General features: G+C 40.0%; 1 protein-coding gene across 1 annotated transcript; it reads left to right on the top strand.

The window, feature by feature from the left end:
- The first annotated feature begins 51 nt into the window (after positions 1 to 51).
- Mzt1 (mitotic spindle organizing protein 1) lies at positions 52 to 15,902 on the top strand. The gene is made up of 3 exons (XM_042685441.1): positions 52 to 220; positions 10,058 to 10,203; positions 15,468 to 15,902. The coding sequence occupies exons 1-3, from the start codon at positions 151 to 153 to the stop codon at positions 15,489 to 15,491; spliced, it is 240 nt and encodes a 79-aa protein (XP_042541375.1). The 5' UTR covers positions 52 to 150; the 3' UTR covers positions 15,492 to 15,902.
- The last annotated feature ends 10,375 nt before the right edge of the window (positions 15,903 to 26,277 follow it).

Raw genomic sequence — 26,277 nt, forward strand, 5'->3', positions numbered from 1 at the left:
TCAAATCAACGCAGCCTCACGCCGGCGACGGGCACGAGGGGGCGGAGCCTGGCGGGCGTGAGCGGGGACGCGCCGAGCGGTTGCCCGGGAGAAGAGGAAGACGCTCCAGTTCCGGGTCAGGCGCTGCTCCCGCCTTCCGCGGCCTCCGCCATGGCTAGCGGCAGCGGTGCCGGGGCGGCGGCGGCGGCGAACCTGAATGCAGTGAGGGAGACCATGGACGGTGAGTGGTCGCGGCGTCCCCCCATTTTACCTTGGCCAGGCACTCCTCCAGGACGGGTGTGCCTCGGAGCGAGGTGCGTTCTGCCGCCCGCGTCCCACGCCATCTTCGAAGGTCTTGGAGCGGAGACCCGCCAGCACCGCCACGCCGACGGTCGCATCCCTTGAGGCGCTGGGGTCCCTACGTCTGCGGGCTGCTGCCGTTCCCCCTCCCCCGTCCCCATCCCCATCCCGTGAGCGCGCTCCCGCGTTTCGCGCCAGATCTCGCGGGACCCGCCCCTCTCTTCCCGCGCCGCCGCCGAGCGCTACGGGGGAGGGGGGCGGGGATGGCCAGGCCCGTGCACGCGCGGGTACTGAGGAGCCGCCTGCCCGCGCCCGGGCGCAGTTTTAAGTATCTAGCAGAGGAACGAGTGGCCCTGGCATCCTCTCCCCCCTAGTTTTGTTTTGGACTGGGTGGTGGAGGTGGTGGTGGAGGAGGTGGAGGAGGAGGAGGTGTAGACGTAGACCTTGTGACTCTGTGCCTCTTGAATGGATCACTTAACATCTTTCGAGATTTTTTTTTTCCTTCTGTGAAATAAAACCATGCCTCCCTGAGTTACTGTGAATATTTAAGACATCCAGATATATCAAAAGTGTATCAAAAGTAATCAGGTTTGGGATTTTTTGTGGGGGGGAGACGGGGTGGGGATTCGTTGTGGGGCTTGAACTCAGGGCCTGGACTCTGCCCCTGAGTTCTTTGCCTTCCGGTTTCCGGGTGGTTAATTGTAGCTAAGAGTCTCCCGGGGACGTCTTAGCCGGGCTGCCTTGGAACCATGATCCTCAGCTCTCAGTTTCCTGAGCAGCTAGGATTACTGGCTTAGCCACTGGCGCCCAGCTTTTGAATTTTTTTTTTTTTCTCCTTATGACAGTTGTCATGCCATCTGCGAGTACCTTTCTGTCTTTATTTTACTTATCTCCATCTATATGACTGGGGTGGGGGGATGTTAGTCATTGCAGTCCTTCTTGTGGTTTCCAGGGGTTACCTCACCAGGCTTTACCTCTGTTAAAAGATAACTCTCCAAATAAAATAAGATACCTTCCACTAGGAGGGTGAGCCTTCCAAGCTGTGTCTCCTTTCAATGAAGACTCCCATGTTGTATAGCCCCTTCATCTAGGAGCTTCTCATAAAGTCTTCTGGATTTTTCTTCACTAGCTGTTGCTTTTCTTTTTCAAAGAATCACTTCTCTTATTTGCCATCATTCCTGTGTGTGTGTGTACGCGTTCACGTGTGCGCACACGCGTGTGTGCCAATCCTGTGGCTCGATCTCAGACCCTGAGCACTGACCCTGAGCTGCTTTCCCTCAAAGCTAGCACCCTACCACTTGATCCACAGTACCACTTTTTCTGCTTACTAAGGAATGGAATCCAGGGCTTTATGCATGCTAGGCAAGCAACTCTACCACTAAGCCACATTCCAAGCCCTGCCATTATTCATTTTGACCTGAGCAGTATCCACTTAGCTAGTTTTCCTTATCCAACCTATTTCTTTAATCCTTCTTGATGTTTCACAGCTTACTAGTTTTATTTTGCAGAATAAATTTTCTGAAGTATGTAAGGAATTTGTATGTATATAACATTATTGTCTTTCCTTAGAAACTAGTGTTTTGTTTCTGTTTTTAACAGAATGGGACCTCACTTTCAACCAATTTCTTTTGTAACCTCTGTTTAGAGTACTAGTTAACATTCTTCAGGTTTCCAGTAAGATTCTGTTTGAGTGGAAGATTGCTATTTTATGTCTGGTGGACCTATTGAGGTACAGATGAGAGTTAAGAGTTTGAATAGGTTGGATCATCAAGATTTTTTCTGAGAGAATTTGGTGTAAGAGGAAGACGATAGAGAGTAAAAGAACATAATCAAGTAAAAGCCAAAGAAAAACTTTTTTTTTAAGAAAAAGGATATATCGGGCTGGGAAGGTGGCTCAGTGGTCGAGCGCTTGCCTTGCATTCATGAGGCCCTGGGTTCGATTCCTCAGCACCACATAAGCAAAAAAGAAAAAAACCGGAAGTGGCGCTGTGGCTGAAATGGTAGAGCGCTAGTTTTGAGCTGAAGAGCTGAGGGACAGCGTCCAGGCCCAGAGTTCAGGCCCCACGATCAGACCAAAAAAGAAAAAAAGAAAAAGGGTATATCTATAGGGTTTCAATATATTAGAATCAGTTCATGAAAGGTGGTTAAAATTTAAAAATTTTGTGTATTTCTCCCTTAAAGAGCTAGAATATTCTCCCTCACTCTTCCTCCTTCCCATGAATATTAGTCAGCTAACAATGATTTAAGCTTTTAAAAAAATTTCAGAGAGGACAAGACAGTATGTTGAAAACGAACTTTACAAATTGGGTGGGGAGGGAAAATGGGAGGAAAACAGGGAGGGGTAACAATGTTCAACAAGAAATGTATACACTGCCTTATGTATGTAACTGTACCCCCTTTGTTAATAACATTAAATTTAAAAAAAATAAAATTTCAGAGAGGATTTTACAAAATTTCACAAGGATTATGTTTAAAAAAATGTTTCTCACATGAGAGTAAGCAAGTAGACTTTGTAATTTGTCTGCACACTTTACTCCGTAAGTATTTAGTATAAGGCATATAACACAATATCCCCTACTCTTATTTTAGGCATTCAACATTTTCTCTAATATGTCCCCTTGAAATAAGCCTTTAAGAACAGCCACCTCTGTTTCACAATGTACTTCTTTTGCTTTCCAACATTTTGAAGTTAAAATTCCTAATAATAGCTTCATAATTTTTAATTGCCTTATATTCTAAAATTCTTAGGATTTAGTTGTAAATTTACTTCCTCTAATTTTAATTTTACTTTTTTTTTTTTGCCAGTCCTGAGGCTTGAACTCAGGGCCCGGGCGCTGTCCCTGAGCTTGTTTTTCTCAAGGCAAACATTCTACCACTTGAGCGCACAGCGCTACTTCTGGCTTTTTCTGTGCATGTGGTACTGAGGAATCAAACCCAGGGCTTCATGCATGCGAGGCAAGCACTCTACCCCTAAGCCACATTCCCAGCCTTATTTTACTTCTTGTAATTAAATTTATGACAGTTATTCCTTACCAGAGATTTCAACGTAGTACCAGCTTATAAAATCCATTATAGAGAAAAGAAGAGCATTTAACTAGCACTATAAGGCAGAGCCAGTGAAATAGTTAAGTACCATCAATCCAGTTGCTCACTTGAGAAGGAAATCTGGGTATTAACTCTAGTTTTTTCATCTCATTTTAAACCACCTATCTTAATATCTCCTGGGTATTCCATTCCTCAGTCTCTCACCAAAATCGCAATAATATAATGCATTCAACATGTATATACTCTACTCTTTTTTAAGATCTAGTCCATAGTCCGCCAAAGACTCTTCAAGTGCTTATCTGATTGATCTTGTTACATTCTGCTTTTTATATCTTCCAATAGTTTTCCAAGTTCTAAACTCTGTAATAGGGCTTTATAGATTGACAATTTTCACTCTTCTTGTTTTATATTCAACCATCTTCTTAATTAACATTGCCTTCACATTAACAGTGTGCATTTTCCAAATGGGAAGTATGTTGTTTACTATCATTCACCCATCTCTTCCTTCTGCCTCAAGTTGATTTCTGCTCATCCTTGAAGTGTAAGGTTGTCACTTCTTCAGACAAGTCTTTCTCCAACATAGCATCCTTCTAAAGTTGATAAAGTGCCCACCCCCCCCCCCCTTTTATTTTTTGGTCAGTCGTGGGGCTTGAACTCTGGGCCTGGGCGCTGACTCTGAGCCCTTCAGCTCAAGGCTAATGCTCTGTCACTTGAACCACAGCACCACTTTCAGTTTTCTCATGGTTTGTTGGAGATCAGAGTCTCAGGGACTTTCCTACCCAGGCTAGTGTTGCAATCCTCAGATCTTAGCCTCCTGAGTAGAATTATGGACATGAGCCATCTGAGCCCCGCTGGTAAGGTACCCTTTATGATTTGCTTCAGAAGTATGTAATTCTTTTTCTTTATTGTGCTTACTTAAAACTGAAATCTCAGTCTGTTTTGTGCTACTATTACAGAATAGACTGGGTAATTTATAAAAAAAAATATTCATTTTTTTAGTTATGAATGCTATGTGTTTGTCAAGGTCCTATTGCATCTTGTGGAAGGTGAAATGCCAAGAGCACATGTACAAAAGAAAATGAGAGGAAAGGAGACAAGATTCATCCTTTTTTCAGGAGCTCACTCCTGAGAGATAACTAACCCACTCCTAAGATAATGTTAATGAGGACAAATCCCTATGCCCTAATGACCTCCCCTAATGCCTGTGTTTTAGTGTTGTTTTATTGGGGATATGAACGTTGGGGAACACAGCCAAACCATTGGAATCTGTTTTATTATCTATCTTTACTCAGTTTTAATATTTGAGGACTTGGACCATATTTTTTTTCACAGTTATCTTTCCAGCACTAGCATAAATAGGCATAGAATGTATGTGTGTAAGTGTGTATATACCAATTGGAAAGTAGGCTCAAAGTGCTGGGAATGGGGCTTCGAAGTAGAGTACTTGCCCAGCATTCATGAAGCCCTGGGTTAGATTCCTCAGTACACATAAACAGAGAAAGCTGGAAGTGGCACTTTGCCTCAAGTAGTAGAGTGCTAGCCTTGAGCAAAAGAAGCTCAGGGACAGTACCCAGGCCCTGAGTTCAAGCCCCAGGACTGGCAGAAAAACAAAACAAAAAACAAAAAGCCAACAGCAACCAGGAAACAATAAAAAACACATCTCATGGTCTATATATTAAGCCTTTACCTGTTCAGTTATACAGTAGCTGAATGGAGTCACTTCATTCTCCTCACTCAAATATCTGCTAGTGTAGGCTGGCTGTCAGGTAGGCCCTCCACAAGCACTTGTCTGTACATGATTTCCTGGTCCTTGGTTACTGGGTTTCAAGAAGAGTATCAAAAGAAAGCCACATTGTCTTTTTAAATTTTATCTTGTAAGTGAATAGAGTATAGTTCATCATGGCCCCTAAGCTTATCTGTCCTCCTGTAAACCAAGAGTGCCAGGCCATGAATGTAATACCCTTCCCCTGACCGTTTCTCAGGGTGTTTACAGAGAAGTAGGGTAGCATCTTCCCTTAGTTAAAATGCGGGCTTGCTTTCTGTATAAGTAAAGATGTTCTAGATCATTGTTCTTTAGCTAATTAGGAAATCTGTTAATATAACTGAAGAAAAGCTATTAATAAGACTCAACAGTTTTCCTGATTTAAAAAACAGTCTTAGCAAGAAAATGGTATATTGACAAAATGAAAGATACCTATATGAAGCCAACATGTTTAATGCTATGTTAAGCACATTCCAAATAAATTCAGAAACATCTGCTTTTCACTCTTTTCTTTAAAATGTCTATTTAAGGAATTTGGTGCATAGCATGACATAAGAAAATCTATTATTGAAAAGGAAATGAAACTGTTACTTGTAGATGAAAAGCTAGAGAGAATCAATTGAAACATCATTAAAAGCTTCAGTCAGATTTGTTACAGTGCTGGCAATAAGCTAAAAATATGTAAAGCCTCAAAATAGCAATGATAACCATTTAGAACAGATGAAGTAGAATCATATATGAAAATAAAAGTTAAAAGAAATAAAAATGGCAAAGAAACACATGAGGAAATGTTCATCATCCCTGGTGGTGAAGGAAATGCAAATAAAGACAACCCTGAGATACCACCTTACCCCAGTCAGAATGTCCCACATCCACAAATCAGCCAACGACAAATGCTGGAGGGGATGTGGAGAAAGAGGAACCCTATTACACTGCTGGTGGGAATGTACACTTATACAACCACTTTGGAAAGCAGTCTGGAGGGTCCTTAGAAAGCTAAAGATTGACCTCCCTTACGACCCAGTCATACCACTTCTAGGCATCTACCCTGAACAACAGGAACCAATATACAAGGACACGTGCACCTCCATGTTTATTGCAGCACTGTTCGCAATAGCTAGGATATGGAAACAACCTAGGTGCCCCACCACAGATGAATGGATCCAAAAATTGTGGTATCTATACACAATGGAATATTATGCAGCCATTAGAAATGACAAAATAATGGCATTTGCAGGGAAATGGATGGAGCTAGAAGGAATCATGTTGAGCGAGGTAAGCCAAGAACGAAGAGACAAACGGTACATAGTCTCCCTGATAAGTGGATGCTAAATCCAAAAGGTTAGGTGAAACGACAAAACTAACAGGACTTAAGAAACAAAGAACTCCCGCTCATCTGGTTGAACCACTACTAAATATCCCCATGCTGCTGATCACAAACATGGTATATAACATGTGAACACTGTTATATATTACAGACTGTGGTAGACAATTTGCTCCAGGGAAGTTAGAATGAACTTGTGACTTTGAAATTATGTAATCATTTAATCACAATCAAAAAAAAAAAAAAAAGAACCTCGGGGAAGGGAGGGAGGGAGGGGATGGTAGGGGGAAAACAATGGAGGGGGTAACAATGTTCAAGAGGAAGTGTACTCATAACCTCACTCATGTAACTGTAACCCTCTGTATAGTAGCTTTACAATAAAAAAAAAAGAAAAGAAAAGTTAAAGTGAATTTTTATTATGGTCAGTTGAACACTTGGTGAAAATTTATGTTCAAAGCATATAACATGATAGGAAATAATATACAATATAATTATTGGCATAGCTACATTCAAAAATAAGAAAAGGAAGTTTCCATTGATTAGAAAGAGCAAGATATCCTCAAAAGAAAGCAGATGGGAACCACAGCAGGGAATTAGGAATAGAACTTGACGAAGCATTCTGCCCTGCGTGAATGAACCTGGGGTCAGCAGTGTGCCATCTGCCGCTGCCAGAGATGGAGAAGCACCATTCATGTGTTTAGTAGTATAGGCCAACATACTACAGAGGGCTGAGGGCTAAACCAGAGGGCTGAGGCCAGATTGAGACTTAGCTGGCTAAGAACATGTCAACAGTCTAGGACATCAGAGAAAAATTTTCTGTTCAAGATCGGTTTTCGGTGAAGAATCACACCTTCCAGAGAAGACAGGCAAGCAGCTAACCTGGAACCTGAAAAAGAGAAAGAATAATAGGTAGCCCTTTGTTTTTCTTTCTTTTTTTCTTTTTTCTTTTCTTTTGCTGCTGTTCCTGAGACTTGAACTTAGGACCTGGGCACTGTCCCTGAGTTTCGTTGCTCAAAGCTAGTGTTCTATTACTTGAGCCATAGCTTCACTTCTGGCTTTTTTTTTGCGGTGGGGCCGGAACTCTGGCCTGGGCACTGTCCCTCAGCTCTTCAGCTCAAGGCTAGCGCTCTACCAGTTGAGCACAGCACCACTTCTGGCTTTTTCTGCTTATGTGTTATGTGGTGCTGAGGAATCGAACCCAGGGCTTCTTGCATGCAAGGCAAGCACTCTACCACTGAGCCACCTTCCCAGCCCATTCTGGCTTTTTTTCTTTTGGAGGTGGTGGTGGTGGTAATGTAGTAATGGTAGTGATGGTAGTAGTAGTAGAAGAAGTTGTTTATCGGAGATAAGAGTTTCATGGACTTAACTGCCTGGCCTGGCTTTGAGCCTTGATCCTCAGATCTCAGCTTTCTGAGTAGCTAGGATTATAGGCGTGAGTCACTAATACCAGGCTTAGTAAGCCTTTTTATTGAGCTGTCTCTATATCAAGCACCATCCTCAATATATTCATTCACATGTTCTTGTGAAACAAGAACAAGTGATTATGGGGATAGAAATTGAAGTTTTAAAACACAATTACTGAAATAAATTCTTCAGGCTACAGGGATAACAGACTGGCTACTGTAGCAAAGCAAGTATTAGTAAATTATACTGAAGAATTGAAAATGAGAATGACTACTTTCCAGCCAGGATGGAGCAATGGTAACTGGGTTTACACATTTTGAGGGGAGGGAGTGTGTGAAACATACAGAACAAAGGTTTTTAAGACACCTGGTATTGGGCATCAAACTGTAATCCCCAAGGAACGGAAATAAATGAAGTGAACTCTTCATTGCCTCAGATCTTTGCTTTCAGTGATTCTAGGCCTCAGTGCAGCCAGGACAAACCAGATAGAGTTTGAGAGACCAAGATCACTGCACAGAATACCTAGGAGAGAACTTCCCTGGGAATTCTGAAGATATGTAGAAGAATCTCTCTTGGATGTTCAGAGCATTGATTGGTACACATGTGTGAAAAATACCCAGAAAGCTAAGGAAACAATTATCCAGAAGGTTAGAGAACAGTACATGCTCACATAGTACTGAGGATAGTGCATTGCACCAGGCCAGAATGGAAAACTTAATTGATAAGACATTAGATAGGAGTACTTGGAAGTACAGCATTTGGGGTGCTGATTTCTAGATCCTAAGCTGTGCTAATTCCTTGATGTTGTATAGGAATATATGAATTAAAAACAAAAGTAATATGCATATGCTTTTAAATATTATAACTCTTGAAAAGAAGTTTACAAGGTTATATTTAGAAGTGCAAAAATAACACCTAACAAAGTAAATTTTATGTCTGGCTTATAACCGAAGGTTATCAGATGTGCAGAGCAGGACAAAATATGGCCCATGATGAGGAAAAAAAATCATCCAGTTATGACATAAAAATGACGTTAGAATTAGATAAGAGCAATAAAACTGCCTTCCATATGTTCAAAAAGAACAGAAACATGGAAGGCATTTCAACAAACCATGCTCACAGAGATGAAGATAAATGTCTAATATGAGAAGAGGAAAGTGGCATGAATATCATGGATGACATAAAATTTCAGGACTTAAGTACAGGGTGACTAAATATTGTTAACATCTGTTCTTCCCAAAATAATATGAACTTCTTCATACAACTCCAGTAGAAATACAGATGAAATTTGTTTTGGGATGGATTAAACTTGTAAGCTCACTCAAAATAAAAGTGCTTGGATACATGAAATGTAAAAAGGAATCTTTATATATAAAGTTAGTAATTAAAAATGTTTGCTCTGGTAGAAAATATGGTACAGGTCTGTATGATATTTTATTGTGATAAATGTGGTATCTTAAAGATTGAGTAAAGGATAGCTTGTTTATGGGAGCTCATGTATAGGAGTTAGGGAACTAAACTTTCAGGTGAAGAAAGACAATACTAGTGAATATAGGTCTGAGAAAAAGCCACCATTACAACAGAATCACTGTGTTTATATTCTGTAATAGAAGAGATTCCTGGAAAATCAGTTTGCTAGCGTAGTTGTCTTTGTTAATATTTTCTCTCTCATATCAAAGTAAATCCTTTAAAGAACAACATTAAAATGTATAAGTTAAGAATGAAGTTTCATTTTTATTATTAAACACATATGATTAAGTTGTTGTAAAACTTTCCAAACATGCAAAACTTTAAAAGTATGTATTACTCACTAAGCAGTTCTGGAAACTTATCCTAATAAAATAAAAGTATCTGTGTAATTTTAATAGGGGAAACATAAGAACAACCATTACTCTTAAAATAGAGTAGGTAACCATGGTGTTTCTGTAAGAAGATGTTTTATGCAGCTAATTAAATGCTATTGTTAAATATTATTAAATAGCACTATTATTAAAATTAGGAAATATTTAGAACAGTCCTGGTATTAAATGAGTAATATGTACAGTATAAAAGGCAGCTATGTGAAGAGAGATTAAGTTTCTAAAACTAAGGTCAAGCAAGGCAACATTGTGTGCTGCTTTCTAAATCCTGAGATATGCAAAGTCCTTGATGTTGAGTCGGCATATAGGAGTTAAAAACAAATGGACGGTGTGCATATTTCAATACTGTAAGATTTTTAAAAGTTCTTCATATCTTTTTTTCAGTTCTTCTTGAGATTTCAAGAATTTTGAATACTGGTTTAGATATGGAAACCCTGTCTATTTGTGTACGGCTTTGTGAACAAGGAATTAACCCAGAAGCCTTATCATCTGTTATTAAGGAGCTTCGCAAGGCCTCTGAAGCACTCAAGGTTAGAGATTCATGAATTAGTTCATTCAAAATAAAGATACTTGTGTTTAGAAAATGATTAATGATGAAGTTTTGTAAAAGAATAGCCTAACAAGATTAAGCTATCTGGCATTGGGAATTCTGAAGACCAGGACTTTGTGGCATGTGATTAGATCACAGAAGTGACTACCATAGACCATATTATCTTTTGCCAGAAGTCTGACTAGTTTTAGAATTTTCTGTTAGGTGAATAGAGTTGCATCTGTCCCCTAAAAGATGTGTTCAAGCTCCAACCATTGATGAATTTGATCATATTTGGGCATAATATCTGTGCATATGTAATTAAATTGAAGTCACATGAGTGGTTCAGAGACCAGGAGGACTATTGTTGCTTCAAGCCCAAAGTGCTGCCTTTTTCCAACTCAGACTGATGATGGAAAATTGGTCTCCTGATCCCAATGCCAATTCACAAGTAAGAGCAAGGTTTTGTTTAAAAAAAAAAAAGCCGTGCGCCAGTGGCTTACGCCTGTAATCTTAGCTACTCAGGAGGCTGTGATCTGACAATTGCGGTTCAGAGCCAGCCCGGGCAAGAAAGTCTGTGAGACTCTTATCTCCAAGTGACCACCAGAAAACCAGATGTGGTGCTGTGGCTGAAGTGGTAGAGTGCTAGCTTTGAGCTGAAGAGTGAAGGGACAATGGCCCAAGCCTAGAGTTCAAGCTCCATGACTGACAAAAAGAAAAAAAAAGTAAAGGCTTATTAATTTTGCCAGGCAAAATGGGGACCATATACACCTTTATTTCAAGAACAGTCCTCGTGTCTGGGAGAAGGGTGGGCTGTTTGTATTGGTTTAAATAGTTTATATATACAGAGGGATTTCAAGTCAGCATGTAGTTTATGTGCATGGTACATCTTGATCAGTGGGTCTTTGTATTTTTTTTAGAAATGCCCAGACGTATGGGCTTCTGATTGTATGTGCTGAGGCATGATTTCAGGCCATGTAGGGGCCTTGGGTCTGCTCATCTCCTGTGTACTGATGTTAATGCAGAATTGTATACCTGGCTGTCCTGAATGTCCCCTAACTTCTGTGCTTAGTATGATGAGGAGAGGAATGTGATGATCTTGCCTTCAGTTGTGTAAGCTAACCTTGATTTCCCTAACATGGGGAGAAGGAAAGAAGACAAACAGAAAGAAAAGAGAAAAATGTCATTTTAAAAATTGTATAACTTTGGGGCTGGGAAGGTGGCTCAGTGGTAGAGCACTTGCCTTGCATGCATGAGGCCCTGGGTTCGATTCCTCAGCACCACATAAGCAAAAAGAAAAAATCCGGAAGTGGCACTATGGCTCAAGTGGTACAGTGCTAGCCTTGAGCTGAAGAGCTGAGGGACAGCGCCCAGGCCCAGAGTTCAGGCCCCACGACCGGACCCAAAAAAAAAAAAATTGTATAACTTTGATGGGTGCTGGTGGCTCATACTTGTTGTAGTCCTAGTTACTCAGGAGGCTGAGATCTGAAGATCACAGTTCAAACCAGCCTGGGCAGAGAAGTCTGTGAGACTTATCTCTAGTTAACTACCAGAAAAGTGGAAGTGGCGCAGTGTCTTGAAGTGATAGAGCACTGGCTTTGAGCAAAATTGCTCAGGGACAGTACCCAGGCCCTGAGTTCAAGACCCACCACTGACCAAAAGAAAAAAAAACAAACACCACAATAAAAGAATAACTTGGCATTAGAGAATGGCTCAGTCATAGATCCGTAGCGTTTGAGGTCCAATTGATTCCAAAAAGAAAGGAGGTGAAGGGAGAGGAGGGAAGTGATAGGAAAGGGAGGACAGGGAAAAGATGGAATAACTGAAAGCAGGCTGGTCAGCAAAGTGAATTCGTTTTTGAGCTGAAACTAGTTGCGAGCATATTTAGGTATTGGTACCTGTTAAACTTTTCCCACTGTAAATGTTTTCCCTCCATCTCTATGAAAAACAGTGGTATTGTAGTTGTCCAGCTGCTTCCTTCTGAAATTGAGGGATGTTAGGAAACTTTTCTGATGGAAGCCATGTGCCTGTTTGGTTGGCCATCCCTTTTTGTAGGTATCATGTTTCAAATCCCTTGCTCATTTTTCATCATCTGCCTTTTCTAAACTCCTACTTATGGCTGGTCATAGCAGGAAGAACTGGCTAGTTAATATAACTAATATTTGCATGAGCCCTTTTCCTTGTGCTAAACCCTACAGGTCTAGTCTCACAGGGCTGTGTATTACTACTATTAATAGTAGTGTGCTGGTAAGAAACTGAACTGTGTGATGGCTGACTTACCCCAAGTACTTAAGTAAATAGTTGAGCTAGTTTTTTAATGAGAGTTGTCTAACTTCAGAGTTAGTGACTTAAATATTGTTTCTTCCTACAGAAATAAAGAATATGTGAGCCAGCTATTTAGGAAAGTATGGTTACTGGGAGTGAAATAGTCATGGACTGTATGACCTAGATAAATCTTTGGGTCAGTATTCTCTCATAATTCTGGTAAGAAAAATGAAAAGAAATAGCTGGTCATGGTGGATCAAGCCTGCAGTCTAGCACCTTGGGAGGTAAGGTATAGGGGGATTGTGGATAAAGGCTAATATGGGCATAAAACCAATGGCTCATCCAGTGTCTGACTGTAGTGGCTCAATCCTGTTATCCTAGCTACTGTGGGAAAATAATGAGTGACTGCAATGATATGTGGCTGTCATCCATCCCCAACAACATGGAGAAAGAAGCACAAGCAAGTTTTGTCCAGAATTTTTCAAAATTTTATATACACACATGTACATATATAATTTTGTGTATATATAATATATGCATATAGATATACATACATACAAAAAACCATTTCAGCATCTTTTTTTAGTGCAGTGATACTTTGAATTATACTGTAACTGGCATATTCTTGTGACCTAAGCCTTGTCCTTTTTATATTGTGGATATCCTTGAATGATTACTAGAACTTTAGGGTACATTTGTGATTTATTGCTCATTGTATAGGAACATTTCTAACATTAGGATATTGGCGTTGAAGAAGGAAAGATTAAATAAATCTCATGCTTCTACCCATCCTCCCAACTATTGCCCTGAGGAGAAAGAAAGAGGAGAGAACCACTAAAGGATCTGGGCTGATCCTTGCAAATTGTGAACTCCTAGCTTTAGATTTCTACAATGTTTCTGCATGACTTTTAGATAGAAAGTTCTGCAGTTTTATAATACGAATGAATCAGAATGAGACTACTTGCTTCATATCTACTAGAGACTCTCTACAGTTGATATGAAAATAGAGTTAGATAAGACAAATTATATTTGAATTAAGATATGCTGGTTTTAAACTGAAACTATATAATTTCAAGTCTCTGAATAGGGAATACTGAGAATGAGGCTAAGGAAATAAACAGTGCCTACACGGTACATAGCTAAAACTTTTTTTTATCAGAAGCTACAAAGATAGAAATTATAAATGTTTTGGAACAATAGACTTTTCCAAAATCTTTAATTCTCTTAAGTAGTAAGTTCAGAGGAAGGAAAAGCTTGTCGAGAATGGGTCTATGAGCTGACTAGGAAACAAAGTCATATATTGTCAGCAAAGAAAAAGTTTCAGCCTTATTTCAGATTGTAGTATTTAAATTTTTCCAGTATTTCACAAGATTTTCATGAAAGAACTCTACTTAGACCAAACTAAAAGCAAGTTTTAATTAGGAAGTAAAAATATATAAATATTGAAAATCTAACATTTCTAAAATTAAATGTTTTCTGTTTTCTTTTTTTCTTTTTTTTTTTTTGTGGGGGGGGTCCGTCGTAGGGCCTGAACTCTGGGCCTGGGCACTCACTGTTCCTCAGCTCTTCAGCTCAAGGCTAGCACTCTACCACTTGAGCCACAGCGCCACATCTGGCTTTTTTCTTTTTGCTTATGTGGTACTGAGGAATCCAACCCAGGGCCTCATGCATGCAAGGCAAGTGCTCTACCACTGAGCCACCTTCCCAGCCCCAAATCTGTTGTTTTCATAGTGGCATTAACTAATAATTTGGGAAGGCTAAAAATAGAAATACACATAGTAAAGCTGGGCGCAGGTGGCTCATGCCTCTAATCCCAGCTGCTCAGGAGGCTGAGATCTGAGGGTCATGGTTCAAAGCCAGCCCAAGCAGGAAAGTCCACGAGATTCTTATCTCCACCACCAGAAAACTACAAGTGGCACTGTCGTTGGGACAAGGGGTGAACTAATTCAGCAATGATATGTTAGAAATTAACTATACAACTTGGGAGGTAATGGGGAGAGAGGGAGAACTAAGAAAAAATGAAGGGGGTCATACTGTTAAGAAGAAATGTCCTAAAAAAATGAAATTTACTCATTACCTGACTTAGGTAACTGTAACTCTCTGTACATGACCTTTACAATTAAAAAAAGTGGTAGAGCACTAGCCTTGACCAAAAAGAGCTCAGTGACAGCACTCAGTCATGGAGTTCAAGCTTCATAGCTGACAAAGAAAAAGAAATATACTCAGCAGCATTCATTGATGAATGATATAATGCCTGGGAGTTTCTTTTTACTGTAATCCAGGAGAGTATAATAGTCAGGAGTTAGGTGAACAAGATTAGGCAGAAGTTCTCTTTTTTTCTCTTGTTCTCCCCACCTCATAGCATGGGAGGCTTTCTTCATTCTTAATTCCCTTCTATACTATAATAAAACATAGGAAACTGCTGGGCATCTGTGGCTCACGCCTGTAATCCTCCTAATCCAGAGACTTGAGATCTGAGGATCGGAGTTTTAAGCCAGCCTGGGCAGGAAAGTCCTTGAGACTTTTATCTCCAATTAACCACCAGAATACCAGAAGTGGCCCTATGGCTAAATTGGTAGTGTTCACTTGAAGCTGAAGAGCTCAGGGACAGCACCCAGGCCCAGAATTCAAGCCCTATGATGGACAGCGCAATGGGGGAGGGGGGGGACAAAAAAACAACTAACCAATGAAGACTGAGAACGAGGTCTATTGTGTGTTAATCCTTCAAGTAATAGTGCCTTTCTACATGTACTCTAGTATTATTTCATGTGCCATCAATGTTTTCTATACTGAACTTAGTGTTAGGTTCAATAGGTATATTTGATATACCACAAAAAAGTGAAGGTTATTTATGATCCGATAAAAATGGCTGTTACATGGGAGAACAGTTGTTTGTTAAATACAGTATAGTATTCACAGATATACTGCCGTGGTATCCTTTTTTCCACAGTATTTTAAATTAAAAAAAAAACAATGATTTTTTTTTTCTTTTTGTTGTAGGCTACTGAAAATATGACAAGCTGATTTTCTGGAGTAATTCTGATGAGATTTCAGCTCTTCAAAAGAATTTGAAGATCACAGTGTCATCAAGAATGTCCAGTTAGATTACTACATGAGCATTTTTTTTCCTTTTTAAAAGAATTATAGAACCATAGCTTTATAAGTCAGGGGAAAGTTGCTTACATGATGAACTATCATATGTGTTCATATCACATCTTATGGGCTCATTTTAATAGTCTCTGCTTTGGCATTGCTGTGTTCATATTTATGTATTCCTTATTTATAGCTCTGATAGCTTTAATTTTCTAAGCAATCTGTCTATCAGATGTGCACATCTGCTGTGCCTGGTTGAAGAATAGTGGAACCTATCACCAGTAATGTATAGTAGTTATGACTTGTTGACATTTCCATTATAAACTTTAATTTTGAATTGTTTATGCATAATAACTGGGTTTATGTTTTGTCAAGCTGAAAGTTGACATGATTTCAGCCACCTCTTGTGAGTTTTGATATAGACTACTTATGTGTTCTAGTCTTGTTTTTTTGTTTTGTCTTTTTTTTTGAAGGATGGAATATTGGAGTCTTTATTACAACACTAGCTGTCTTACAGGCTGCCCATTGTAACAAAGGCCTACAGCCCGCAAATACACACAACACAGGAAACAGGCCAGAGAGGAGAAAAGAGCAAAAACAATACCAACAATACTGTCTGATAGAGAGCTGAATTGGGACACCATTATGGGGATGGGAGATGAGCCAAGAGGCAGGACACAGGACAAGACTCTGGAGACACATGTGGCAGGGCATAATGGTGCCTGTGTTGGTCCAGGCCAATATAAGGTTAGGGCAGTGGGCAAGTCCACAGGAAACTCATAGTCCCAGGCACTGGACTGACAGGTTCAGTAACCTATCAGCCAAGTGCTCACCCCTACCTCCAGGGATCTGGGCAGACCCATCACCTGGGTGGTAGGGTGTTCCCTTTCCCCAGTGTGAAGAAAAGATGCTAAACCCTACCATCTGTGGCCAGTATGGCACTGACCAGACCTGACCTCCATACTTTATTCCCTCCTTCTTATATACATGAAATCAAATAATTGATTTCTCTGTAGGAGAGCTGAATTTTTGCCTGGGCTGTTCCCTCCTTTACTTTAAGGAGTACGTAACAGTTAAAGTTGGCTCCATATGGTTGGTACCCATATAATCAGGGGACTTTGAACTTTTCATTCCCAGGTCAGGCAGGGTATGATTTACAAATTTAAGTCCCATGGAAAGAATGTCCCACAGCCAGATCCTTAGATTTGGCAGATCCAAAGCAATCTTTCACCAGGAATCAGCTGCATGTGCCAGGCTAGAGTCCAGTTCACTTTCACCATGGTTGATGATGAGTCTCCTCCAGATGTCAGGCTGTCCTTGAAGTTTACCCAAAGGGGTGGGCAGCAGCAACAGTGTCTCCCAGCAGCTCCAATGGATTGTCACACCTCCTGCTGAGTTACCTGCAAATTTCTACAAAGACTAGTTGAAGAAGCTACCTAGAGCTAGGGCCTGACTTTGATGAAAATCTCCCAGTATTTTTCTGGTTGTACAATGACTTTTGTGGGCTGGCACCCCACTGGTTTTTAAGACTCTTTTAGGCAGTGGCCCCTGGACAGCTTTTACTTTTTGTTTGTTTTTGGCTAGGATTTTCTAGGCAGACATAGAAGTCTTGGGCTTGTAACTATCTTTGCAAGTGCAGTCTCCACATTTGTATACTGGTCCCTTGATCTTAAAGGGTAGTTGATGGACAAAAGTCCATCTTCTGTAACTTTTTCATGCTGACTCAGGGGCACTGACCCTATTTAGTCAGGATCCTGTAACCTTAGCCTATTTTACCAAGGGTTTGCCAGGATTAGATGGCATTAGGAGCAATAGTTTAATCCAAACTAAAAATTATATACAACATTTAATTTTTAACAATGGCACAGACATTTTCTTGGGCTACAGTAGTATGACCTGTTTAGCACTCTGGTTTGGCTGAGGAACCTGATCTCTACTGACCCTAACAGCCTAAGTTACCTGTGTAGGCCTTTAGACAGATCTCAATAGGTACATGATCTCCAGTCCACAGAACTTTTCCTTTCCTGAACAAATGAATTTATGTGGCTGGTGCCAGCCCAAAAGTCACTGTCAGTTAAGGCTTTGAGCACATACAGGGGATTAGGGTTTAAAACTATCCCCCACATTTAACAAAAATCTTTTTACTACTATTACAGATAATTGTCAAGTTCCTGCCCTGCAGGTTTAAGTTCCTGCCCAGTTATGAGGTAGCCAGACATGGGCATTAGAAAGGCATGCTTACAAACTATTTTCTCATGATATGGCTCTGATCAACTTTTGAAGGGCCAAGCACAAGTGACTCCAGGATCTGACACTACCTCTGACATTTAAGCGGTGGCTTGTAACTGCCTCTGGATGTTCCATCATTGCCAGAGTCCCAGGAATGTATTTTTCCATTCTGGGATCAATGCACGACAGGCATTTTCCTTGGTCAGTCCCTATATTCGGCCTTAGTGCTGTCCCTGTGCTCTCCACCTCCCAGCAGTACTCTGCTGGTGGACTGGAGATGACAGTTTCACAGGTACCTTTCTTTCCCTTGGCTGGCTTTGCACCTCAGTTCTCAGTTCAATAAGTCTTTATAAAAGGCCACTTCAATTAAAAGCAATAAAGATGGTCATTGGAAGTCATTTTATAAGCATAGTCCTACCTGGAACTTATTAAGGGGCAAAGTTACATCTGAAAAATTTGTAAGACTCCTCTGTGCTCTGTGGGCCTGCTTGAAACTTATAAAAACCTGAAAGCGCAAACTGGAATAGCAATTAAACAATCATTTTGGTAGTCCTAATTTACTCATTTGAAATGATCATTTAGGATAATTTTACTTTTTAAGTTTTCTTTGACTGGGGAACCAGCCACTCCCCATTACTTCCCACGTTTTTACAAAGGGAATCCCAGTTTTAATCTTTTTTCCCAAAGTCACTTTAATTTGCATTTAAATGCCCCTTTGGCCACCCAGTTTAAAATGGTCTTTTTTTTTTTTTTTTTTGCTGTAGTCTGAGTTACCTTTAGGAAATTTTAGACTCTCATAGCAGTTTTTCCCTAATGCAAGAATTACAAGCCCCAGCACTGTACCAAGAATCTAGACTTAGCATCTTTTTGCCCTTTAAAAAAAAATCCAATTACAAAATAGCATAGAAATAAAGTCACATTATACAGATTTAAACTCTCCTTTAAAACATTTTCAATTTTAATACATCCAAGGGACAGTTCTAGAAATACCAATCACAACACCAATTTTTACGGGTTTCCAGTGTCCATCCACAAAGGAATGAGATGGGATGAAGATGGTCCACTTGGCCTGTCCTACAGAATGGGCATATACCCATCCCACTCTTCAGGGTTAGGTGAGCTGCCTTTGTGCCAGCTTACCCTGACCATATGTGGGCCAGCCGAGCTGCATCTTTGCCAGGTCACCCCTCACCCCCAAAGATAGGCACCAGTCCTATCTTAAGTTTTTCCTGTCTTTTTTTTTCTCCTGAGAAACCAAGCAGTTCGGACAGAATGGGAAATGTCTACAAACCTTTACATCCAAATTTCTAATGTTATACCGGAATTCGGGGACCCCCAGAAGACCACCAAAGACCACGATCAGTGTAAGCAACAAAGAGCCGGTTTATTGCAAGCTCGAGCTTGTCCGCACATGGTAACCGGTGACGCTAAGAGGCCCTAAGCATAGAATCAGCACAGTTTTTATAGTATTGAACAAATAACTTTAAGGAACTTTTACATAAGAAATTACATGATTGGTTAACATTTAAAGCAAGCTAAGCTGGGCAAATATGATTGGTTGACCTTTACAGAAAAATGTCCTTGGTCCACAGAATGCATGGCATGTCTAGCCCTGGACTCTGAAGTACTGGTTGGTCAGAAACTCTTAGTCCTAGGTGGCTGGGGGGCAACACCACTTGGGGGCTAATACCTGCCTTAAGCAAACGCCATCTATGGCTCCAAGAATTGTGCATGGCTTTCTGTCATAAATTCCTAGCATTGGGCTAAAGTGGATCACAAGTCAAGTGGCAGAACTGAGATGGAGTGTTAAACAAAAATGGAGTTGCTTAGGTTTCTTAAAACCTATTTCTCTAGGGCCTTACTGCCCCGGCCTCCGGGAGGGAGTGGCGTTGCAGCTGTGGGGATGATTCTGAGGACTTTGCGCCCTTGGTCAAGGCTGTAAACCCTTTGAAGTCTTTTACTAAACAACTCTTGGCTCCCAGGCTGACATTCCACTACTGAGTAACTAAAACCAGTCACAGTTAAAATCATACAAAAACCATAAAATCATCTAGCACAAAGCAATTCGTACAGAAGCAAAAACGAGCGGTTAGTAATCATAACTTCTAATTTCTATTACATTAAGCATTAATGTTACTCCATGCCTTTTAATAAATTCATTCAGGGGGTGCTTGCCTACTTTGATGAGGGCAGTCCAGTTTTCTGCCTCTTTCACTCCACTCCTCAAGGTTTTAGCAAAGTTTTTAGCAAGCAAAGGTACAGAAGTGAAAATGGCTGTTAGGTGCTGTCTATATATTTTTACGTTCTTCACTAACAGCCCCAAACTTTAGCAGTGGTGGGAAATTTCAAGTTTCCGATGCCTTTTTGCTGAGCCAAATAGCTTGATTACAATGTAAACACTCATATATTAAAATGGCAGACTTTTTGATTTGCAAATTAAAGAATCCTTAGAAAACTGTTCAACTAAATTCCTCTTTAAAATAATGCAATAATCCTTTGAGACTTTCAGTAACACCCAAACCTCATGGCCTTTCTTGGAGTTTAAACTTAACCCCACCCATATATCATAATGTGGTTTAAGTACAAACCCACCCATTTTTTGAACATGTTTTATCTACAGTCATACGTATACATATACTCTTGTGCACAAAGATCTTAAAGTGCGCGAAATGAATACCAGCCATATGTTTTCCTGAATTTTTAATGGCAAAAGTTCTTTTTTGCCAATCTTACTCTCGCAGAGGACCAAGATTTAAAACAAACTTTTTAACAAATCACTTTTGCTGGGCCATATTTTTCCAGGGCTTGCTTGTTTTACAAAGGAATTTTAGCATATCAAATACTTCTACTGAAGAATGTTGGGTGGGGAGTCCCTGGAGCCCACCCAGTTCATGACTCTAGTCTTTGTGGAAATTTTGACTAGAGCATTTTACATATCAGTTGACCCTTTGGATACTTCAGTTGGAAGGAGGGGTTATCAGCAGCTAGTCTCTCAGCCCACCTGTTGGCCTGACTTGTGCCAATTTTAGCCAGGAGCACTTTACAATTTTTAACCTGCCTAGTTGTTTTGAACTAGGACTTCAGCTGCCTGCACACTCCCAACTGTCTCCATGAAGAAGGGGACACAGCACATAGCAGGCTCTGATTTCCCCTATTAGAGACATAAGACCAAGACAAACAGAAAAAGTCACCTCAGGTGGGACCTGATCTCTCACCATGAGTAGGACCCTCCTCCCCAACACAACTGTATCCAGATCTACTGCATGAGAACACTCTTGGTGGGACTTGATCCACAGATTTTCCCAGCAGAGGCTGTAGAACTCTGCACAATATCACAGTCCGCTGAGTGAACCAATCCCACTCAGTGCCACTAAAACCTCTCCCATTGGTGTGAGGGGAAGAAAGGTGAGTCTTAAGCACATATGCTCCCCTTACCTCTTCAATTTCCAGATGGAACAGTTCCCAGGTTTCAGAAAAATATATAAACATTAATACAGAGAAACAGACTTCAGGCTGGCCATTGGTGGCTCACGCCAGTAATCCTAGCTACTCAGGAGGCTGAGATCTGAGGATTGCTGTTCAAAGCCAGCCTGGGCAGGAAAGTCTGTGAGACTCTAATCTCCAGTAAATCACTAGAAAACTGGAAGTGGTGCTGTGGCTCAAGCAGTAGAGTGCTCGCCTTGAGCTGAAGAGCTCAGGGACAGTGCCCAAGCCCGGAGTTCAAGCCCCACAACCGAAGGGGGAAAAATCAGACTTCAGGAAGCTTTCTAAGTGACTCCAAAAAGATGTTTGAATGGTATGTCACGTCACAAGCTGTGGTGGAAAGACCACAGGGCCCTGGAACTTCTCAGAGGGTATGACTCCCCTGTAGGAGTTTTCATCCCTTGGCAGCTGGCCCACCAAGGCCATCCGCCAGTGGCTTCAAGGAACCCAGATGCCCTTCTTGGCACTGGGATCAGGGACAAGCCCCCATCTGTTGTAAGGTGAATTATCCAAGAAGCCACATTTTGAAGGATGGAATATTGGAGTCTATTACAACACTAGCAGTCTGCAGGCTGCCCATTGTAACAAAGACCTACAGTCCCCAAATACACATAGCACAGGAAAGAAAGGAAGGGAAACAAAATACCAACAAACCCATTTAGCTCTGATGGAGAACTGAATTGGGACACCATAATGATGGGAGATAAGCCAGGAGTCAGGACACAGGACACGATCACAGAGACACACATGGCATAGTGTCTCCAGTCGTGTTTTTAAAAATCAGAGCATAGAAGGCATTTCTTATAATCTGTTATTTACCAGAGAGTATTTACTTTTATAAACAGTTGATAATGTGAGTCCAATCATTTTTGCATTGAGCAAAGTATAAAACTTTTAGAATCTTAGGCTTGTAGAAGTAATATATGTCTTCAGCTTAGTATTTGTAATTCGAATCATTTAAAACTAATGAGTATTAATTGGAGATATTTTTCTTTCCAAGTTTTATTCCCTACAAAGGCCTTCAAAATTATGTATTAAATTTTAAAAAGCCAATATGCAAACTTCCTTTTTACTTTTATTGTTAGAAAAGTAATTGGAATGTTTATATACCTAATAAATCTTAAGTAGTTATTTAACAAATCACTAGATAGGTGATATATTTAGCAGTTAGGTGTTATTTCCTGAAGGAAGGTTTTTAGTCATTAGAACAATAAAATGTGTATCAGGAATTTTAAGTATGGTTTTCTAAAATAATTTTCTGTGTCATTTTTACACTTAAAGTTTTAATTCATCAGGGGCTAGGAAGGTGGCTCAGTGGTAGAGTGCTTGCCTTGCATGCATGAAGCCCTAGTTGGATTCCTCAGCACAACATAATCAGAAAAAGCAGGAAGTGGTGCTGTGGCTCAAGTGGTAGAGTACTTGCTTGAGCTGAAGAACTGAGGGACAGCGCCCAGGCCCAGAGTTCAGGCCCCACGACCAACCAAAAAAAAAAAAGTTTTAATTCATCAGAAGATGGTTCAAAACAATTCTAGAAAATTGAACATAGTATTGGTTCTGCTCCTGTAGCAGACTCTCAGTGGAATTGTTTGGCAAGGCTAACATAGATTTAATCTGGTTCTTTTACATTTAGCTTTTTTAGATGCTATTTAAATGATGGTACAAGTATCCTTCCATGGCATTTTTTTTTGTTATTCAAATACATGGAAGTGGCTTTAAGAAGATTTATTGATTTTTTTTTTCGGTCGGTCATGTATTTTGAACTCTGGGCCTGGGCGCTGCCCCTGAGCTCTTCAGCTCAAGGCGAGCACTCTACCACTTGAGCCACAGCACCACTGCCTGCTTTTTCTGCTTGTGTGGTGCCTAGGAATCGAATCCAGGGCCTCATTGATGCAAGGCAAGCACTTTACCACTGAGCCACCTTCCCAGCCCCAGATTTATTGATTTTTAAATAACTACTTTTCTGTTTTTAAAAACAGAAACTTTAGCTTTTGTCTAGCACAGTGGTATAAGCCTGTAGTTGCATTTACTCAGCAGGCTGAGGCAGAAAAATCATGAGTTTGAAACTGCCTTCACTACATAGTGAGAAACTACCTTAAAAACAAACAGACTCAAAATCATGGTTTTTAACCATTGCTTTTTATTTATTTATTGCCACAACAAGTTGGAAAACAGTAGAAATTGTGATATATTGCAGTGGTAATAAACATTTCAAATGCTGCACTACACACTACTGATGCAATCAAAGAATACTTTTCTCAAACTCCTAAATTTGTATGTACTTATAGGCCATGAGAGTTGATAGTCTTATTTATGATTTTGTAGATTAAGTTATTTCTGTGTAAAACAAAGTAGGAAAATATATTGAGAATGAATTGTTTATAGAAGACTTCTTATATTTTGTCACATTTCTTAAACATTTTTAATATATACCTAAGTAATATTTAAGAAACCAACAAAACCATATAATTAAAGTGTCATGACTGTTGTTAGTGACAAAAATAAACTCATTTTGGTAGTATTGGCATGTACTTTTGATTTAATATATGCTTCTATAAATTCAATTGTGTTCCTGTAGGTAGCCCATGAAAAGTAAGCTGCTTATAAAATAAAAAAAACAATGTTTCATTGAGGACTATTTAAACATAGATTAATTTATAACTTAAGATCAAGTATAAAGTGGAGTACTTTTCTCCTAGTAGTGAAACATTATAGTTGTATTAATATAGCCTAATGGACAATAATATAGCCTATTAATATAGGCTTTAAAACAAAGGTATTCAAAAAATCTAAGATTACATTTTTCTATAAGTATGAATTTCTTTGCATAGTGGGTCATATGACATACATATTCTAAATGTATATAAGTATATATAACTAAATGAAATATCAGTTTTTAGACATTTAGCTAAAAACTCAGTTAATTTTATTGTAGCAAGAGATACATACCATAAGATTTACCATTTTAGATTTTGAGTGGTTTGATGGCAATAAGGCTATGTATTTCATTTTGTTTTGTAGTCTTCATTCTATCTTTGGGACTTTGGAATCATCCTAAGCTGAAACACTGTAAGCAATAATTCCCCAGTCCTTCCTGCTTCCATCTACTGCCAAATCTCAAGATTTCAACCTTGTAGCATATATCTGAATTTTCTTCCCTGTTAAGTTTGACAAATGACATGAGATTTGACGAGGGGTTAGAGAAATAGAGAAATCCAAGTTTCTAAACTTGGATATCAAAAGAAAATAATAAACAGTATATAGAAGCTGGCTGCCAGTGGTTTAGGCCTGTAATCCTAGCTATTTAGGAGGCTGAGATCTGAGGACTGATACAGTTCAAAGCCAGCCCCAGTAGTAAAGTCATGAAACTCTTATCTCCAATAAACTGCTCAGAAAAAAGCTGGAAGTAGTACTCAAGTGGTAGTGTAGGAATCCTTCACGACTATTGCAGGGGATTATGCAGAGGCAAGCAGGCACAGGAGAAAGACTGTAAGGTTTATTAGAGGCACCATATCTCCCTGGGAAAGAGAGCACATGGCATCTGCGCTTATCCAAGTGTAGAGCAGGTCTGGGTGGGAAAAAGTGAGGGCAGAAGTGAGGTAAGTGGATACATGGGGGAGAGAGGGAGGGGCCAGCTGTATGGCTGGAGCTCTAGGGCAGGGAGGAGCTCAGGTCTGAGTGGAGCTGAGGACCAAAGGTTAGGGTAATACTAACAGGTAGAGTGCTCACTTTGAGCACAAACAGGCCCAGGTTCTGAGTTCAAGTCTCGGGACCAGTAAAACAAAAACATTAAAGAGAAATCTCAATTTTCCTGGAAAAATGATTTTTGCTTTAGGAATATAGCACTTAACATATATATTAAGTCTCACCCTTGCCAATCCTCCAAAAACTTATTTAGATATAATTTCTGTCCTACAGCATTTAATGCCCTCAGCAGTATACAACTCAGTATTGAACTTTTTCCTGTCAATCTATCTGAGAAAGCCCCGTGGGATAGGAAGTTTTTTTGTTTTTTTAAATTCATGTATCCCAACTGTTCTGAAGAGTAAATAGATAGACTGGACCTGTAAGAGAACATCAACTATGTAGCTGAAAAAAGTAACATTATAAACTCTCCAGGCAATGCACTAGTGTTGGTGCTCTAAACATAATTAAATTGTTTACTCCTTAGGCGGCCAGCAACTACAGGAGATTCTGTCAGTCAGTGACATAATGAAGTGGAGGCACAAAGTGGTAAACAAATAATAGTTTGCTTGTGGAAGTACAAGAACCAGTGCTGGAATCTAGGTAAGCTGACTGTAGAGCCTAACATTTCCAACCATGCTGGAGACAGGGAGCATCATCCAAACAAGCTAAGCAAGTGTGAGACCCAGAGTTCAAACCCAATACCAGCACTGGAGACATAGCTCAAGGAATAGAGCCCTTACTTTGTAGATATGAGACCATGGGTTTGGTACACAGCCCTGCAAAAACTCCTTTGGTAGAAAAGCAGAAGAGAACATGTTAGAACCATATATAACACAAGACCAAATTTCCTCTTGATGGTATCAGAAAGAAGAAATGACCTTTACACTACCACTTAATTCATTGTAAATACAATGTCTTTTGTCCTACCTATTTTAGAGCTCATCCTGTATTTTGCAGAACAACTTTGATTATTCTAAAGATTCCTTTGGTTCTAATTTTTCTGTATATTTCTGATTTTAGGGTTACATAGTGTTAGGGTCTGGGTGCTTTCTTCAAGTTTTATTTCTGAATCTGTATGTTGAGAGTAACATTTAAAGTCTTGAAGATTATTTGGAGGTGACATATAAATTCCATTGTAAACCACCAACCACATAGTAGGAACTAAATATGAAACCCTTATCTTTTATGTGAATCGAATGTACTTAGCAACTTTCATACGTAGCCAAGTGACTGAAATGGCATTCCAGCCAGTGAAGTCAAGCTTGTTTTTGGAAGGTCTTTTTTTTAGGTGCACTGTTCCTGGAAATATAAACAAAATGTA

Source organism: Dipodomys spectabilis, unplaced genomic scaffold (assembly GCF_019054845.1).
Source record: "Dipodomys spectabilis isolate Male_0828 unplaced genomic scaffold, ASM1905484v1 ptg000095l, whole genome shotgun sequence".
Taxonomy (NCBI): Eukaryota; Metazoa; Chordata; class Mammalia; order Rodentia; family Heteromyidae; genus Dipodomys; species Dipodomys spectabilis.

What these genes read in the sequence shown, in the direction of transcription:
- Mzt1 (XM_042685441.1), top strand. Translation starts at nt 151, where the DNA reads ATGGCTAGCGGCAGCGGTGCCGGGGCGGCGGCGGCGGCGAACCTGAAT. An exon ending in AGTGAGGGAGACCATGGACG is followed by an intron (nt 221 to 10,057) that starts GTGAGTGGTCGC and finishes TCTTTTTTTCAG; the next exon opens with TTCTTCTTGAGATTTCAAGA. An exon ending in AGGCCTCTGAAGCACTCAAG is followed by an intron (nt 10,204 to 15,467) that starts GTTAGAGATTCA and finishes TTTTTGTTGTAG; the next exon opens with GCTACTGAAAATATGACAAG.